General features: G+C 41.6%; 1 protein-coding gene and 1 long non-coding RNA gene across 8 annotated transcripts in view; one reads left to right on the plus strand and one right to left on the minus strand.

Annotated features, from left to right (window-relative positions):
• The window catches only part of slc16a13 (solute carrier family 16 member 13), a 59,678-nt gene that overhangs the window by 29,395 nt on the left and 12,452 nt on the right, over nt 1–17,831 (plus strand). For 3 of the 7 annotated variants that reach the window (XM_055900816.1, XM_055900817.1, XM_055900818.1), the window contains 2 exons: nt 7,551–7,618; nt 7,802–8,608. Coding sequence is in view for 4 of the 7 variants with exons in the window: in XM_055900819.1 (XP_055756794.1) it covers nt 16,894–17,121 (228 nt within the window). In the remaining 3 variants the exon portion in view is untranslated. Of the gene's footprint in view, nt 1–7,550; nt 7,619–7,801; nt 8,609–9,154; nt 9,223–16,893; nt 17,122–17,831 lie in introns of those variants that run through there. The other 4 variants (XM_055900820.1, XM_055900819.1, XM_055900821.1 and 1 more) reach the window with 2 other exon arrangements.
• On the minus strand, nt 8,712–10,761 carry LOC129835264 (uncharacterized). The gene is made up of 2 exons (XR_008756400.1): nt 9,691–10,761; nt 8,712–9,546 (listed from the first exon to the last, which is right to left on the minus strand). It is a non-coding gene; the product is annotated as an uncharacterized LOC129835264 (long non-coding RNA).

Below are 17,831 nucleotides of genomic sequence, written 5' to 3' on the forward strand. Positions count from 1 at the left end.
GTTGGAACGTTATTGAAGATTTATGTTCAAAACATCCTAAAGATTGATTCAATACATCGTTTGACATCATTCCTGACTTTGGATTTGTTTACCAAACACGCTAACAAAAATAGCTATTTGGACATAAATGAAGCAGTGAATAAAACAAACTTAGGGCGGAGGCTTCTAATGTTAACATGCATGAAACCAATGCTTTTACGGTTACAGAAGTCAACAAATGAGAGCACCTGGGGAATGTACTCTTTGGTGCAGGGTGCAGGGAAAACAATTGCATGTGACAGTACTGATAAGGGGAGAAACCGTTGAAGGCTCATATCACTTAGTTCCCTGCTTAGCAAGAAGAATGCAATGTTTAGAGATAAGGAGGAGACGCCACCCAAAGTGGGGTATGAATACCACCACGGGGGGAGCCATGTTTTTTGTCTGAATACAGCTGTGTCGACCCTTTGGGAAGAATTAAACTTGGTTTAGCTTCTCTAGTGTCCGTGAGTTATTTACTCTGAAAAATAAGAACCTAACAGATGGCGCTGCGAGCAGGGTTCACCCCGATTTGTAGTCAAACCAACAGTGAGGGAGATGTAGATGCAGTCTTGTTAGTGCCAAGTTGGTACGGAATGGATGTGATGTGGACCAGAAAGAAGCCCACCTCCATAGAAGCCCCAAAATCATCTTTCACTGGGTGCATCTCGGCAGATGATTCAATCACACCCATTCCAAGTGCTTCTGAATCCTGCACCTGCGATGGTGGGCAACCTCCTTCTCTGTGTGTGTTTTACCAGCTGCACCAGTGCAGTGAAACTGTTCTGAGATTGCCTGGATCTAAACGGGGTTGCTGGCCACGTCCTAACACAGTTTGACGCTGAACAGACCCCTTGGATTTCTTTACATTTTATTGGTTTACAAAGCAGAATTAAAAATGATTTAATTGTTATTTTTTTGTCAACAATCTACACAAAATACTCTGTCAAAGTGGGAGAAAAATGTATTAAAAAATGATTCATAAAAATGTGATAAATAAAATAGTCGTTTATGAATTTTTAGTTTTTTACATTTATTTAACTAGGCAAGTCAGTTAAGAACAAATTCGTATTTACAATGACGGTCTACATTGTCGTTCAGCTCCCTGAGTCCATAGATGTTGGAAACACATTTAGCAGCAATTACAAAGGTGAGACTAATTGGGAAAGTCTCTAAGAGCTTTGCAATAGAGGTGTGCGCGGGACTGATTTATTTATCCCAGCTTTTCATACCACACCCGCTGCATGGCTTTCTACACAACTCCCACAATGTTATTTTAGGCGTATGTGACGCAGCTCACTTGCCAGCGAAGGTCCCAGGAATTTTGCGCCCTATAGGCAAAAATAACTTAAGAAATAGGTTAAAATTACCAGAGATTCTCGCCTGGCCCATTATATTAGGCTATCTGTATTACTGGTCTATATCAGCCAACATGGTAGATGTAGTTCGAAGAGAGCAGTTGGAGAGACTTGCCCTTTCTCTTGAGTTATTTTTTTATAGCCTACCTTTTAGGAGTGGGAAGATTTTCAGACAGAGAAATAGGGGTGGTCAATTTTTATTTCTAGACAATGTAGTAAACTATAGCCTAATCATATTTAGGAAGTACATTTCCTTGGAAAGATAATTGCCCCGTGCTTCTCTGCCCATGCATGCTATAGCCTACTAATTAATTGAGGCTACACGCGCACATGATCCCGCAGGCATGGCTACTGAACTGGAAGGAGCTTGAATGACGACAATGACACTTGCTACGTTTTGCATAGGCCTATAGGACATAGCCTACCTTTTAGGAGGACAATTTTCAGGCAGAGACAAATAAATGGGTAATCAATACTCATTGAAAATGAAAAGGCGCAACGCTCGCTCACCATAGTAGCTGAACCTATGCGTGTGCCTTTTCCTTTTCAATGATGATACAAATGTTTGATTGCACCTCGACTCACGTTGGTTAAGCGCCCTCCAATTCTTTCCGTTATCAATATTTATTTACTGACACTGTGGTAAACTACACTCTACTAATAATTTACTAATATTTTCATATTTAAAATGTACTGCCACGTGATTCTCCGCCCATGTAGGCAGCCTACTCTATTTCAATGAGACCACACATACTAGGAGCACTTGAACTCGCACGCCCAACTAGGAGAGATAGTTAACTAAAGTTGAAGCAGCGAATTCGGTGTGTGAGTAATGCAAAAAATATGTGCTTTTAATACAATAGGTTGGCTAACCCATGCAAAGCAAAAAGATGACCGTTTCCAAATAATCGGCATGACAACAAAAATCTTTTCATCCCAAAGTCGTCTCTTATCGCCCGCAGAATGAAAAATGGCGACCAAGCCGCAATGATATCTGTTGGGACCCGCATACTGAATGCAGCCCTCTACTTTGCACACCTGATTGCGCAATTTTTGCCTTTTAGGCCTATTCTTTTCTAAATTCTTCAAGCTATCTAAAGATGTTGGTGATCATGGCTAGACAGCACTTTTCAGGTCTTGGTGTACCTAGTATTTCAATCAGATTGAAGTCAAAACTGTAACTTGGCCACTTAAGAACATGAACTGTTTTCTTGGTAAACACCTCCAGAGTTGAGTTGACCTTGTGTTGTAGGTTATTGTCCTGCTGGACGGTGAATTCCTCTCCCAGTGTCTGGTATAAAGCAGTCTGAAGCAGGTTTCTCTTTTGGATTTTGCCTATGCTTAGCCCTATCCCATTTCTTTTCACCCTGAAAAACTCCCCAGTATTTGCCAATGTCATGCATACACATACCATGATGCAGCCACCACCTTGATTGAAAATAAGGAGGCAGTTACTCAGTGAAGTCTTTTGTTGGATTTTCCTCAAACATAAGGCTTTGCATTTAGGCCAAAACGTGTATTCCTTTGCAAGTTTTTTGTTTTCAGTATTACTTCAGTGCCTTGTTGCATACAATATGCATGTTTTGGAATATTTGTGTTCTTTTCACTCTGTCATTTAGGTCATTATTGTGGAGTCACGACAATGTTGTCTCCCATAACAGCCATTGAACTATGTAGCTGTTTTAAAATCACCAATGGCCTCATGGTAACATCCCTGAGCAGTTTCAAACCCCCCCTGGTCTTAGCTGAATCTGTGCTTGATATTCAATATTTGACCGAGGGACCTTACATATGTGTTATGTATGATGGACAGAGGAAGGGTTAGTCATTTACTAATCATGACAACCCCTGATATTGCGCACAGAGTCCATGTCACTTTTGATTTGATTTGTTAAGCCAAATTGTACACCTGAACTAATTTAGGCTTGCCTAAATAAAGGGGCTGAATACTTATGCAACTACTATATTTTAGTTATTTAATTTTATAAATCTTTTTTCTTCCACTTTGACATTTTGTGTAGATTGTTGACAAAAAATGACAATAAAAAAAATTTATCTTGAAAAAAACAACATTTTAAAAACAATACGAAGCATACGCATACAAACGACAACATTATACAAACATCAACTACATCACGCCTGCCCAGACCCACTAGCATACACACACATCTCCAGCTCCCACCACATCACTTTACCGCCACATGGTCCAAAACTGCACCATTATGTTTCTCTCCGTAACCCACGCACTTTCAATATTTTAAATAATAGATATATTATATTTTTTCCATTGTGTTAATTATGGCGGATTGATTGATTTCCATGTTTTTAGTATACATTTTTCAAGATGAGTAATGAGAAGAGAATCGTCTAACAGCCAACTTTATAGCTCTACCCATAACTTTTAGACTTCATAGCATTCCCAGAAAGCATGGATTATTGAGTCATTGTTAGTTTTACATTTAAGACATGACTGCCATTGTGCTGTAGAATTTGTGAATTTTGTATAATAAATTCTTTACATTAATTGATACTGCATTAAGCATACATTTTCGTTAACTGTAATTTCATTAGTTATGCTCCAATTTTCCCTCCCATCTTGTGCCAACATCAGTTCTTTTTAAGAGATCGTCAGTTGAATATGCTCTCTGCAAGAGTTTGTATGTCTTCCTTGTCAATTAAATCCATTTTAATCCCACTTTATAACACAATAATAATGCGAAGAAATCCAAGGGGTCTGAATACTTTTGCAAGTCACTGTAATCTTAACTGCACTTGAATTCCTTGTCTCTGGGACCACTGATCCGAACAACGTTGATAAAGTGAAGCGAATGGCATTCTATCAAAACATGTTGAGTCTCTTGTGCCTTCCTTGTCTGCAGTCCTATGTGAAATGAGGCATGGGTAGTAAGCAATTTGGAACACAGCCAGTAAGACAGGCAGAGTGAAGTCTTCTCAAGTCTAGTGTGTTAGACACTAAGTGGCAGAAGCATTTGACGGCTTTCAATAGATTGTTTTTCAGCACAGAACCATTACTTCTGAACGTTACAAACTCACCCTGGCACTAGGTTATCTGGTGATAAACATTATTGGGGACAGGGAATGAGTCTTCCCGCATGTTATTGGTGAGTTGTGGGAGAGTGCCCCCTTTAAAGCTTTGAGAAGCTCAAGGACAAGGTTTCTGTAACAACTTGAGGATTGCGTTAAACGTGTACTACCTGTTTTTAGAGAATGCAACCTTGCAGCTAGACTAGAGAGAATGCCAGTAATAAAAGACAAACAATTCAAACCACCACTGGGCACAGACGCCCAGTTTCACCCCTCAAACTGGCATAATAGTTTAGTGAAACAGATCTAAAATTGCCTCGGTCTACACAGGTGGCTCTCGTTGGTAGCTTCTCTTTGCAGCTTCTTAGAGTTCCACTACAGAAAGTGCTCAGAGCGACTTTAATACAAAGACCCAAGATAAATTCTGGACTGTTTTGCGTCATTATTTGAAAAGCTAAAGTGCTTTATCCGGAAAAAAGTGCTTGATTACTATGAACTCGACCATCAAAGAGTTAAAGAAGCCTCTTCGTTGGGTCTTTAAACAGGTACTACCTGTCCTCTGAGAATGCATCTCTCTGGCTATCTGTCTGGCTGTAGACTCTGCAGACGGCTTTCCTCATCTGTGTTAGACAAGACAGAGCCCACAGCCAGAGAAGAATCCTTCCTGTAGCTCTTCTCTGAAGGGAAGCATACACTGAGTATACAAAACATTAAGAACACCTGCTCTTTCGATGACAGGTGAATCCAGGTGAAATCTATGATCTCTTATTGATGTCATTTGTTAAATCCGATTCAATCAGTGTAGAGGAATGGGAGGAAACAGGTTAAAGAAGGATTTTTAAACAATTGAGGCATGGATTGTGTATGTGTTCCATTCAGAGGGTGAATGGGCAAGACAAAAGATTTAAGTGCCTTTGAACGGGGTATGGTAGTAGGTGCCAGGTGCACCGGTTTGTATCAAGAACTGCAACGCTGCTGGGTTTTTCACGCTCAACAGTTTCCCGTGTGTTTCAAGAATGGTCCACCACCCAAAAGACATCCAGCCAACTTGACACAACTGTGGGAAGCATTGGAGTCAACATGGACCAGCATCCCTGTGGAATGCTTTCAACACCTTGTAGAGTCCATGTCCCGACGAATAGAAGCTGTTCTTTGGGCAAAGGGTGGGTGGGGTGTTCCTACTGTATACTCAGTGTAGAGTGCTCCTTAGCGAATGATTAGATCACAATCATCCCACTAATTAGAGAGACAGTCCTGACCTGCACCTCCTCTTGCACCTTTACAGAGTGTTGTTGGTTGATGCTACCAGCTGTTCTCCTCTGGCTAACTGTCATCACAGTGCAGTCAAACACACCTGAGAACCCCTCAGTCTATACAGGTGGCTCCCGTTGGCAGCTTTCCAAAGGCACCTGGCCGGACGCTTCAGCCGTCGTCGTCATCAATCTTGTAGTCCTTTCACTTGTCTGCAACCGTGAAGGAAATGAGATGGGATGAGACGGGAAGCTGGAGGCTCTCTCCATCTCCATCTCTCCACCCGCTATCCATTGTTCTCATTTCCCCTGTGCATAGAGCCGATGAAGAGGTGTATTGACACCGCCATAGCCCCCAGGGTCTTATTCGAAAAGCTTTGCGTGTTTGTGAAGAGAATCACATAGAGATGCATAGACTTGGATTCGTAAAAGGTGTTCTCTAGTCTAGGAATGTGATTTCACAGATTACGTGGTTACATTTCCTTTGGTCTGCTCCATTTTGGATTCTTCATATTATAGTACACCCCATAAACCCAGGGGATAAATGGTGAAAACCCAACAGTCTATAGCTCATACGCTTCCCATTAGAAGTTGGCATGAGGCAGGCTGAACAAAGCCAGGAGGCCATGCAATTCAATATCCATCTTCAAACAAAAGCAATACAGGTCAAAATAGTTAATATTACCAAAGGAAATAGAGGGACTAACTGTACAGATAGAGAACAACAATATAAATGATATTTTAAAAGAGAAAGCAAAGTACTTTAAACATATGTTTTTGTTTCAGTCTCCTCCATCTCCACTAACCCAAGTCAATTTGAAGGAGTTTTTTTCCTATTAATTATAAAATTAACAGCTGTACATAAAGACTCATGTGAAGGCCAAATTACAGAAGAGGAATGTCTTGAAGCAATAGCCCTTATGCACATTCCATGACTGAACGTTTCTAAGCACACTTCCTACTGATGTGGCAATATCTGGTGGCGCATACTATAGAACGAAAGTCAGTCTAGTTGTTATCGACAATATAACAGTGCTACCACTGTCACCGTTTTTTACTAGGTGTCCTCAGGACTTTCCTCAAATGAATATTATTAATGTACATCAAGTTGTTACATCGGCCTCTGAGACTCCAGCTAGCAAGAACGAAAATGGCTTCAAGATATATATATAGGAAGCTACATAGACAACTATGAAGGTGAGTACCAAGTCAGTGACAGATAAAGCTAACTACAATCATATTAGCTAGCTAGCTAATTTAACTAGTAACTGTAGCTAGCTAGTTACTTCGTAAAAGTATGTAACATTGACAGAATCTACCTGAGAATGTGTATAATTTTGTTAGCTTGATTAAAACTTATGCTTGCTACCTATATTTGCTAGCTAAAAATAATTGTTATTCATGTCTTCTAAACAGTATTTAACAAAGATACATTGACAAGGGAAAATCACTGTGGGCTGCCTGTCACAGGTCCACGAGGGAGGATGAAAAGCCACACAGCATGAGAGTAGCGACTAGTGCCCTTGTTAAACACTACTATGTTTGCTGTTATGTATGGGCCACATCATTCTTGTTTCTCACTTCAGTCTTTCATCACACTTATCTTCACAGATGGTGTTAAAGCACTCCGTACCAGTGATAGTGGTCCAAAGCCACTGCTCCTGTGTTGCAGGAAGTGCTCTGTGCAATCATCTGGTGGCCTTTTTTACCAGACAGCGCACTACTCTCAACTAAACATTCCTGCTGCACCACCAGTTCACAGCTGCACAGACACAGAACAGCGTTGGCACAAGCCAAGAACACTTGTGTCTGTCAATATCCATAAAAAATGCACTTGAAAAGTATTCAGCCTTTGTAACAGTAAATCCTTGTTAATTAGGGTGTGAAGCCAGGTCCAGTTGATGGGATAGAGTTCTGTAAACCTAACTCGTGTGCTGATGAAATAAGGTAAGTTGGAGGTTCTTAGAATGGAAACATTTTTGAAAAAAATGTATTGTGATTTTTTGTAAACGGTGGCGTATTTACGATGTAATGACAAATGTTTGTGACAAAGACTGGTGGGAAAGTTACATGAGTCTTTGTCATAGTAATCTCTCCAACCTGATATTAAGGTTTTGAAATATTTTGCAGAAGTTCTCTCTACAAAGCACTCAATGGATACATGCCTGGTATGCAGACCATGGAGATGAAGAGGGGGCTAGCCATGGAGCCAGTGGCTGTACAGGAGTACTGCACACTGAAGAATGTTAACTTCTTTCCGTGTGGCTTCGTAGTGCACCCAGATGCCCCGTGGTTAGGATCCTCTCCAGACGGCACATGCACATTTGTGGCCTGCTGGAGGTCATTTTGCAGTGCTCCTCCTTGCACAAAGGCGGAGGTAGCGGTCCTGCTGCTGGGTTGTTGCCCTCCTACGGCCTCCTCCACGTCTCCTGATGTACTGGCCTGTCTCCTGGTAGTGCCTCCATGCTCTGAACACTACGCTGACAGACACAGCAAACCTTCTTGCCACAGCTCGCATTGATGTGCCATCCTGGATGAGCTGCACTACCTGAGCCACTTGTGTGGGTTGTAGACTCCGTCTCATGCTACCACTAGAGTGAGAGCACCGCCAGCATTCAAAAGTGACCAAAACATCAGCCAGGAAGCATAGGAACTGAGAAGTGGTCTGTGGTCACCACCTGCAGAATCACTCCTTTATTGGGGGTGTCTTGCTAATTGCCTATAATTTCCACATTTTGTCTATTCCATTTGCACAACAGCATGTGAAATTTATTGTCAATCAGTGTTGCTTCCTAAGTGGACAGTTTGATTTCACAGAAATGTGATTGACTTGGAGTTACATTGTGTTGTTTAAGTGTTCCCTTTATTTTTTTGAGCAGTGTATTTCAGCAAATGTTCAACAGTTCAGTTAATCAATTACACATCTCTAACATTGTATTCAATCTTGCATTCTGGCTATTCTGTGTTTACTTGATTTCTTTCCCCCACCCCTAAACACATTGCCTAATTAAAGCCAATACAAGCTCCACACAAACTGATATTCACTGCAACACAATTTATTGATACATGTCATAGAAAAACAAATTATAATTTTGCTGCTAGCAAATAAACACATGCACATTTACACTGGCTTGGCCCATGCTCTGACCAAAGGTCCGTTTTGATAGTTGACCAACAGGCACACCACTGCAAATAATTGTTTGATGCTGCCTGAGATGGTCAGGGGGATGACTGTGTCAAACAGCTTGTGTTCCTTTACTCTGCGGATCATTCTTTCAACATGCACTCTCAGCCTGGCAATGGATTGGGTCTCCCTAACCTCATGCGCTGGCATCTGTGTGCGTCTTGACAGAAAGGCTGGCCGGTAGACCTTGCACGGAACAATGTCATCTACGAGAAAGCCCTTATCCACCATAATGGCCATGTCAGGGGTGAGTAAGGAAATGTTTCCAGACTGCTTGAAGATCTCCTTGTCATTCATAGATCCAGCATACAACGACGACACAAAAGTGACAGCTCCATGTGGTGACATTCCCAACATGCACTTAAAGGTACAGTGTGACTTGTAGGAAGAAAACACCTCACTCTGCAGTAGTAGTGAAGATGGTGTCTGGCAGTGGAGTTCAGTGCAGTCGATCACTACCTGGGTGTCTGGATAGTCCTTGAACTCAGGTGGCAGGTGGGCTTTGATGGTTTCCTTGGGGATCCATATCCGTGCTGATCCATGCAGACAGTAGAGGAAGTTGGCCCAAGAGATAATAATCCGTCTCACTGTCGATTGGTGGATGCTGAACCGATGGGCCAAATCCTTCTGCTTTCAGACCCAGCAACAGATGAGTCATAAACAAGAAGAACCCGTCGATTGATGGCAGTGTCTGAACATAAAGAAAACCCTTTTAGTACAATATATTGTCCTTTCATTAGGTCCATAACACAACAAGTAAATAATGTTTAACAATTACAGTAAGATCAGATAATATTCTCTATTAAGTACTGTATTTAATGAAGTTGACCCTTACTGGTTTTCTTCAAGTAACACTTGTTTCAGATAGATTGGTGCTTGTGACTCTTATAAACGTAGTCTCTGCTGCCCACTCAATCAAGTGCCAGAAGGCCATCAGGTGGGTGTAGCTTGTAAATCTAAAGATGGACCCAGAGTATTTGAATACCAAATAAACTCATTACTATTATTGCCCATCTTCTCTAATCATCAAGTAGCACTAGACATGACCTAGCTGCTATTGTAGCTGTTGTCACAACGTACTGCCACCAACCACCTTTTTCTCTACATCGACCCGGGAAGCTACGGAAAGCTCACAATACCATTACACTTTGAAGAAAATGAACACAGCGGCACTGAACAATGTTCATTAGCACGTCCTTCACGGGGCTGTAATTTAAATGTAGTCATTGCGAACAATTTCAGTCAGAAATGCATCGACGACAGTTAGCTAGCTAGTAAGCTAATGATAAAAACAATAGCGAAAATCGCTCCGAAAGTCAGCGCACCCGTAGGAAGTAAAATAGAATGTGGGAGGCGGTATAATGCATAGAGCCTATTAAAGCCTTTTAGTCCGGGAAAACTCCAGTGCTGGATGGCATACCAGTTGAGGTAAAGCAAACCTTTTTTTGATGTACTCCAAAGACCGTTATTAGCATGTTTTACCCACTCCTATAAAAATGGTAGATTATCAGATACTCAACAGGAAGGTCTGATTTCATTATTACTGAAACAGGACCCAAGTGGTAAATATAAAGATCCAGTCTATAAAAAAAATTGGAGGCCCCTTACACTTCCGTGTTGTGATGCAAAGATTATAGCAAATTGCATAGCGCATAGAATTAAAAGGTATTATTCATCCTAATCGGACATATGGACGAAACAGTACAGATAATATAAGACAAGAACTGGAAGCAATAGAACACCACGAAACATCTGGGAAACCAGGCCTGGTATTCATAGCTGACTTTGAAAAGGCTTTTGATAAAGTATGACAAGAATGTATATTTAAATAATATTTGAAATATTATATAATATTTTAATTTTGGAGAATCTCTTTTACAGTGTGTTAAAGTTATGTACAGTGCATTCGGAAAGTATTCAGACCCCTTGACTTTTTCCACATTTTGTTACGTTACAGCCTTATTCTAAAATTGATTACACTGGTTTTTTTCCTCATCAATCTACACACAATACCCCATAATGACAAATCAAAAACAGGTTTTTAGAAATGTTTGCAAATTTATTTTAAAAACTACAGAAATATCACATTTACATGAGTATTCAGGCCTTTTACTCAGTACCTTTGGCAGTAATTACAGCCTTGAGACTTCTAGGGTATGACGCTACAAGCTTGGCACACCTGTATTTGGGGAGTTTCTCCCATTCTTCTCTCCAGATTCTCTCAAGATCTGTCAGGTTGGATGGGGAGCGTCGCTGCACAGCTAATTACAGTTATTTCCAGAGATGTTCGATCGGGTTCAAGTCCGGGCTCTGGCTGGTCCACTCAAGTACATTCAGAGACTTGTCCCGAAGCCACTCCTGCGTTGTCTTGGCTGTGTGCTAAGGGTCGTTGTCCTGTTGGAAGGTGAACCTTTGCCCCAGTCTGATGTCCTGAGTGCTCTGGAGCAGGTTTTCTTCTAGGATCTCTCTACTTTGCTCTGTTCATCTTTTCCTCTATCCTGACTAGTCTCCCAGTCCCTGCCGCTGAAAAAACATCCCCACAGCATGATATTGCCACCACCATGCTTCACCGTAGGGATGGTGTCAGGTTTCCTCCTGATGTGACGCTTGGCATTCAGGCCAAAGAGTTTCATCTTGGTTTCATCAGACCAGAGAATCTTGTTTCTCATGGTCTGATAGTCTGTAGGTGGCCTTTGGCAAACTCCAAGCGGTCTGTAATGTGCCTTTTACTAAGGAGTGGCTTCCGCTACTCTAGCAAAAAGGCCTGATTGTTGGAGTGCTGCAGAGATGGTTGTCCTTCTGGAAGTTTCTCCCAGCTCCACAGAGGAACTCTGGAACTCTGTCAGAGTGACCATCCGGTTCTTGGTCACCTTCCCTTCTCCCCCGATTGCTCAGTTTGGCCGGGCGGCCAGTTCTAGGAAGAGTCTTGGTGGTTCCAAACTTCTTCCATTTAAGAATGATGGAGGCCACTGTTTTCTTGGGGACCGGCCAAACTATTTTTTAACAAGCCATAGAAAGTTGTTTTTTAGTTTAATCCACCACAAAAGACCAGAACAAATATTACAACAAATATTATGCTAACATAAATATGTAAATGTCTGCCCTTCCCAAATTTACAACCAACTAATTGCAGCATTTTTGCAAAAATGGAAGAGGCAAGACCAAAATTAGTTAAATAAAAACAGTGATAAATAAAATAATAAGTATACCGTTGATTTAAGGCCCAACAAATTGACAGCTGTGCCATATAGATTGCAAAGTCATTGGGAAGAGATTTTTGATGTACCGATTCCATGGCACATGGTTTATGAACAGATACACAAAACAACGCCAGATTCAAAACTTTTTCTAGTTTGCATCCAATAGAATGTTATATATATATGGGGGATACATTAAACCTCTGCAGATTTGGCTGCGAAGAGACAATCTTTAGATCACTTGTTTTGGTACTGTCCATACTGTATGTAGCTTGTTTTTGGTCGCAGGTTCAGGAATGGCTGAAGAATTGCAACATTTACCTGGAGCTAACTCTGCAAATAGCACTGCTGGGTGATTTGAAAATTCCTAATCAATCGATCAATAATATAATAGTAGTCTTTGCAAAATGTGTTATCTTTAATTTATCATCTTTAGAAATTATGAGAATAGAAAGGTTCATAACTTTTGTGAAACAGTACAGCTGAAAAATATATGGCAAATAGGAATCTATTATTTAAGTCGCAGTCTATCTGCAATAATAAAGCTGATATAACCCCCCCCCCCCCCCCAAAAAAAACAACAAGGACTGTTTATCAAACCTCCCACCTATCCTGCTGTGTTCCATCCATCCCTCTCATTCTGTCTAAAGTTCTGGGTCCTGGAATGGAAAGTGCTGATCTCTGACTTTTCATAATATACTCTTGTACACATCAGAGTTGCAGTCAATTCCGTTTAGTTTCAGATTAGTGCCACTTTTTCTTTAGATTTTTCTATCCCTTACGTCAAGTTTTAATTCAATTTAATGTTTTGAATATCTAATAGGTTTTATGGCATACTGCCATTGGGGAATTTGGGCTTGGATTTTCCCTGTAGAAGGACATACTACCAAATGCATAGTGTCTTTTTTATACTTAAAGGGCCTTTCATGTTTTGACCCACAATAAGTGTAATTTATTTCCATTGTAAATCAATGACTCAACCGTACAATACAATATTTTTGTGATGACAGATTGAATATGTGACTGTGAGGGTGGAACATAGTGGTGTAAATATTAGTGATACATCGATATGACATTTGTGGCTGATAACAATATCCGATATTTTCCTTGCCAAAAACCCCAATACCGATAACCGATATTAAACATTTTAGCGGCCTTTTAAGCATTCTAGTACAGTTAAATAGATAACGCACACACACATGAACGCAGCGGTCTAAGGCACTGCATCTCAGTGCAAGAGGCGTCACTACAGTCCCTGGTTCGAATCCAGGCTATATCACATCCGGCCGTGATTGGGAGTCCCATAGGGCGGCGCACAATTGGCCCAGCGTCGTCTGGGTTTGGCCTGTGTAGGCCGTTATTGTAAATAAGATTTTTTCTTAACTGACTTGCCTAGTTAAATAAAGGTTACACACACACACACACCACACTGACCAAAAAGTTATTTTGTTGGCATTTACGTATGTCCCCATTATCAGTAAAACATCATCAAAACCTATTTCTTTCACTTACTTGCTGTGCTGTTTCGTTATTCAGTTCAGTCGTTTCATTCTCAACCAGGATTTCATTATACATGTCAAGCAGTGAAGTTTCAGCTCTGTCTGTCCGTGGCCTCTCTTACTCGGTGCGCACTGTCACTGTCCGTTTCCATCTTGTCCAGCTGTGTATGTAACATTTCACGTAAACCCTTTTTCTTGTCTGCATTGAAGTAGCGGTCCTTGTACCTAGCATCGATCATGGTGGCGACACAGTAAAGAGAGAATGCCACCGAATCGCTGGGTCACAGACTGCCACCAGTTTTGTTGAGCAGGCGTTTCAATGCCATGACAGAGGGTATCACGTCCTCTGCCTGTGCAGTTGATGAGCTTATTTCTCGAGTCAGTTGTTTGAATGGAGCTAGCTCGTGTGTTCATGTTTCCAAGTTTCAAACATGTTTTCAAATGCCATTGAAATGGCAGCAGCGGTATGACAACCAGCACATTCATGAGCATGAAATACGACTTTCCTCAGTAGGAAATCCTCGACGACCCACTGTGCTGTCAGACTGAGCATGCTCATGGGGCTGATATCGCTGGTCCAAATGTCAGTCTTGAAGCTAATAGCAGTGATGCTGTTACTGTGAAACTCCGGTAGTGCAACACCTGAAAAATAGCGCACTTGGTAACTTAGTGTGTACTGATACCCGACCAGTCAGCGAAAGCCAACATCACCCACGACAGAGAAAGGTTGATTGTCAAGGTCAATGAATTCCATTCTCTTGGCGTTAATGCATTTTGCCTTTGAGTTGTCATGCTGAAATTTTCTTACTCTTTCAAATTACTGTCTCGACTTGTTGACTGCTCAATCCACACAGCAGACATTGTGGGCTAGGTTAGGTATGCTGTGTTGCACGTGTAGGGCAAAATTCTACATGGCGTCATTACGTCATGTACCTACGTTATATACAGTTGAAGTCGGAAGTTTACATACACTTAGGTTGGAGTCATTAAAACTTGTTTTTCAACCACTCCACAAATTTCTTGTTAACAAACTATAGTTTTGGCAAGTCGGTTTGGACATCTACTTTGTGCATGACAAAAGTAATTTTCCCAACAATTGTTTACAGACAGATTATTTCTGAATCACAATTCCAGTAGGTCAGATGTTTACATACACTAATTTGACTGTGCCTTTAAACAGCTTGGAAAATTCCAGAAAATGATGTCATGGCTTTAGAAGCTTCTGATAGGCTAATTGACATAATTTGAGTCAATTGGAGGTGTACTTGTGGATGTATTTCAAGGCCTACCTTCAAACTCAGTGCCTCTTTGCTTGACATCATGGGAAAATCAAAAGAAATCAGAAAAATAATTGTAGACCTCCACAAGTCTGGTTCATCCTTGGAAGCAATTTCCAAACGCCTGAAGGTACCACGTTCATCTGTACAAACAATAGTACGCAAGTATAAACACCATGGGACCACGCAGCCATCATACCACTCAGGAAGGAGACACGTTCTGTCTCCTAGAGATTAACGTACTTTGGTGCGAAAAGTGCTAGTCAATCCCAGAACAACAGAAAAGGACTATGTGAAGATGCTGGAGGAAACAGGTACAAAAGTATCTATATCCACAGTAAAACGAGTTCTATATCGACATAACCTGAAAGGCCGCTCAGCAAGGAAGAAGCCACTGCTCCAAAACCGCCACAAAAAAGCCAGACTACGGTTTGCAACTGCACATGGGGACAGAGATTGTACTTTTTGGAGAAATGTCCTCTGGTCTGATGAGAAATAAAAATAGAACTGTTTGGCCATAATGACCATCGTTATGTTTGGAGGAAAAAGGGGGAGGCTTGCAAGCGGAAGAACACCATGCCAAACATGAAGCACGGCAGCATCATGTTGTGAGGGTGCTTTGTTACAGGAGGGACTGGTGCACTTCACAAAATAGATGGCATTATGAGGAAAGAAAATTATGTGGATATATTGAAGCAACATCTCAAGACATCAGTCAGGAAGTTAAAGCTTGGTCGCAAATGGTTCTTCCAAATGGACAATGACCACAAGCATACTTCCAAAGTTGTGGCGAAATGGCTTAAGGACAACAAAGTCAAGGTATTGGAGTGGCCATCACAAAGCCCTGACCTCAATCCTATAGAAAATTTGTGGGCAGAACTGAAAAAGTGTGTGCAAGCAAGGATGCCTACAAACCTGACTCAGTTACACCAGCTCTTCCTGTAGGAATGGGACAAAATTCACCCAACTTATTGTGGGAAGCTTATGGAAGGCTACTCGAAACGATTGACCCAAGTTAAACGATTTAAAGGCAATGCTACCAAATACTAATTGCATGTAAACTTCTGACCCACTGGGAATGTGATGAAATAAATAAAAGCTGAACTAAATCATTCTCTCTGATTATTCTGACATTTCACATTATTAAAATAAAGTGGTGATCCTAACTGACCTAAAACAGGGAATTTTTACTTGGATTAAATGTCAGGAATTGTGGAAAACTGAGTTTAAATGTATTTTGCTAAGGTTTGTGTAAACTTCCTACTTCAACTGTAGGTTTGCACGTCCGCTTTGACATTGATTTTGCACATCGGCGTTAAACTAGACATTGGGCCGATGTCAATTTTGACATTTTTAGCTAATATCGTCTGATTCTGGTATCTTCACAGATATATTGTGCATCTCTAGTAAATATGAGGTGATCGCGTAATAAAAATAGAAATGTACATCTGAAAATGTATATTTCCAAAATCTTAGGTTGTTTCTGAAACATGCTTTAAGTGCAATAGGCTTTGAAATAGGCTTTGCATGAATAATAGGGTATCAGTGTTAGGAATCTGAAATATGCTGGTGTTCTACCAGAGGCTGGTGGGAGGAGCTATTGGAGGACTGGCTCATTGTAATGTCTGGAATGGAATTAATGGAACGGAGTCAAACGTGGTTTCCATATGTTTGATACCTTGCTATTCAACAGTCTAGCTCCACAGCATCACAGAGCACCTGTTTTGGGTCGACTACCCATTTAACCCACAAGCGATTTCCTCTAAATGTCATTCATTGTCTATTTATTTGAAGGCACATTTATGGAAACCCAGTGAAAACCCACACAGCAGCAGGCAAATTCAAGCACGTTTGATACATTCTTGCATGATTGACATGTCGTTTCTTTGAAGCCTGCACCTGAAAGTAACGCATGTTTTCGATGCAATGCAATACAGCAAAGGCTCAACAGCAAAGGCTGTAGTAGAATGTAGTGTTTCTAATACATGGTTTAAACAGGGTATTTCTGAAGTATCACAAATAACATCTCCTTTCCTCTCTCTCCATCTCTCTCCCTCCCTCCCAGTCATGGCCAAGCTGCAGGCCCCCCAGTCGCACCAGAGCCAGCCAGCAGCCCCAGATGGTGGGTGGGGCTGGGTGGTGGTGGGGGCCCTGTTTGTGACCTCTGCCCTGGTGTTTGGGATAATCCGGAGCATGGGGGTCTTCTTTGTGGAGTTTGTGCAGTACTTTGAGGAGAGCGCCCAGGCTGTCTCCTGGATCACATCCATAGGGTTGGCCATGCAGCAGTGTGTCAGTGAGTGTGTGTATATAAATATATATATGTGTATATACACTGCTCAAAAAAATAAAGGGAACACTTAAACAACACAATGTAACTCCAAGTCAATCACACTTCTGTGAAATCAAACTGTCCACTTAGGAAGCAACACTGATTGACAATAAATGTCACATGCTGTTGTGCAAATGGAATAGACAAAAGGTGGAAATTATAGGCAATTAGCAAGACACCCCTTATAAAGGAGTTATTCTGGAGGTGGTGACCACAGACCACTTCTCAGTTCCTATGCTTCCTGGCTGATGTTTTGGTCACTTTTGAATGCTGGCGGTGCTCTCACTCTAGTGGTAGCATGAGACGGAGTCTACAACCCACACAAGTGGCTCAGGTAGTGCAGCTCATCCAGGATGGGACATCAATGCGAGCTGTGGCAAGAAGGTTTGCTGTGTCTGTCAGCGTAGTGTCCAGAGCATGGAGGCGCTACCAGGAGACAGGCCAGTACATCAGGAGACGTGGAGGAGGTCGTAGGAGGGCAACAACCCAGCAGCAGGACTGCTACCTCTGCCTTTGTGCAAGGAGGTGCACTGCCAGAGCCCTGCAAAATGACCTCCAGCAGGCCACAAATGTGCATGTGTCAGCATATGGTCTCACAAGGGCTCTGAGGATCTCATCTCGGTACCTAATGGCAGTCAGGCTACCTCTGGCGAGCACATGGAGGGCTGTGCGGC

This window comes from Salvelinus fontinalis, chromosome 36 (assembly GCF_029448725.1).
Source record: "Salvelinus fontinalis isolate EN_2023a chromosome 36, ASM2944872v1, whole genome shotgun sequence".
NCBI lineage: Eukaryota > Metazoa > Chordata > Actinopteri > Salmoniformes > Salmonidae > Salvelinus > Salvelinus fontinalis.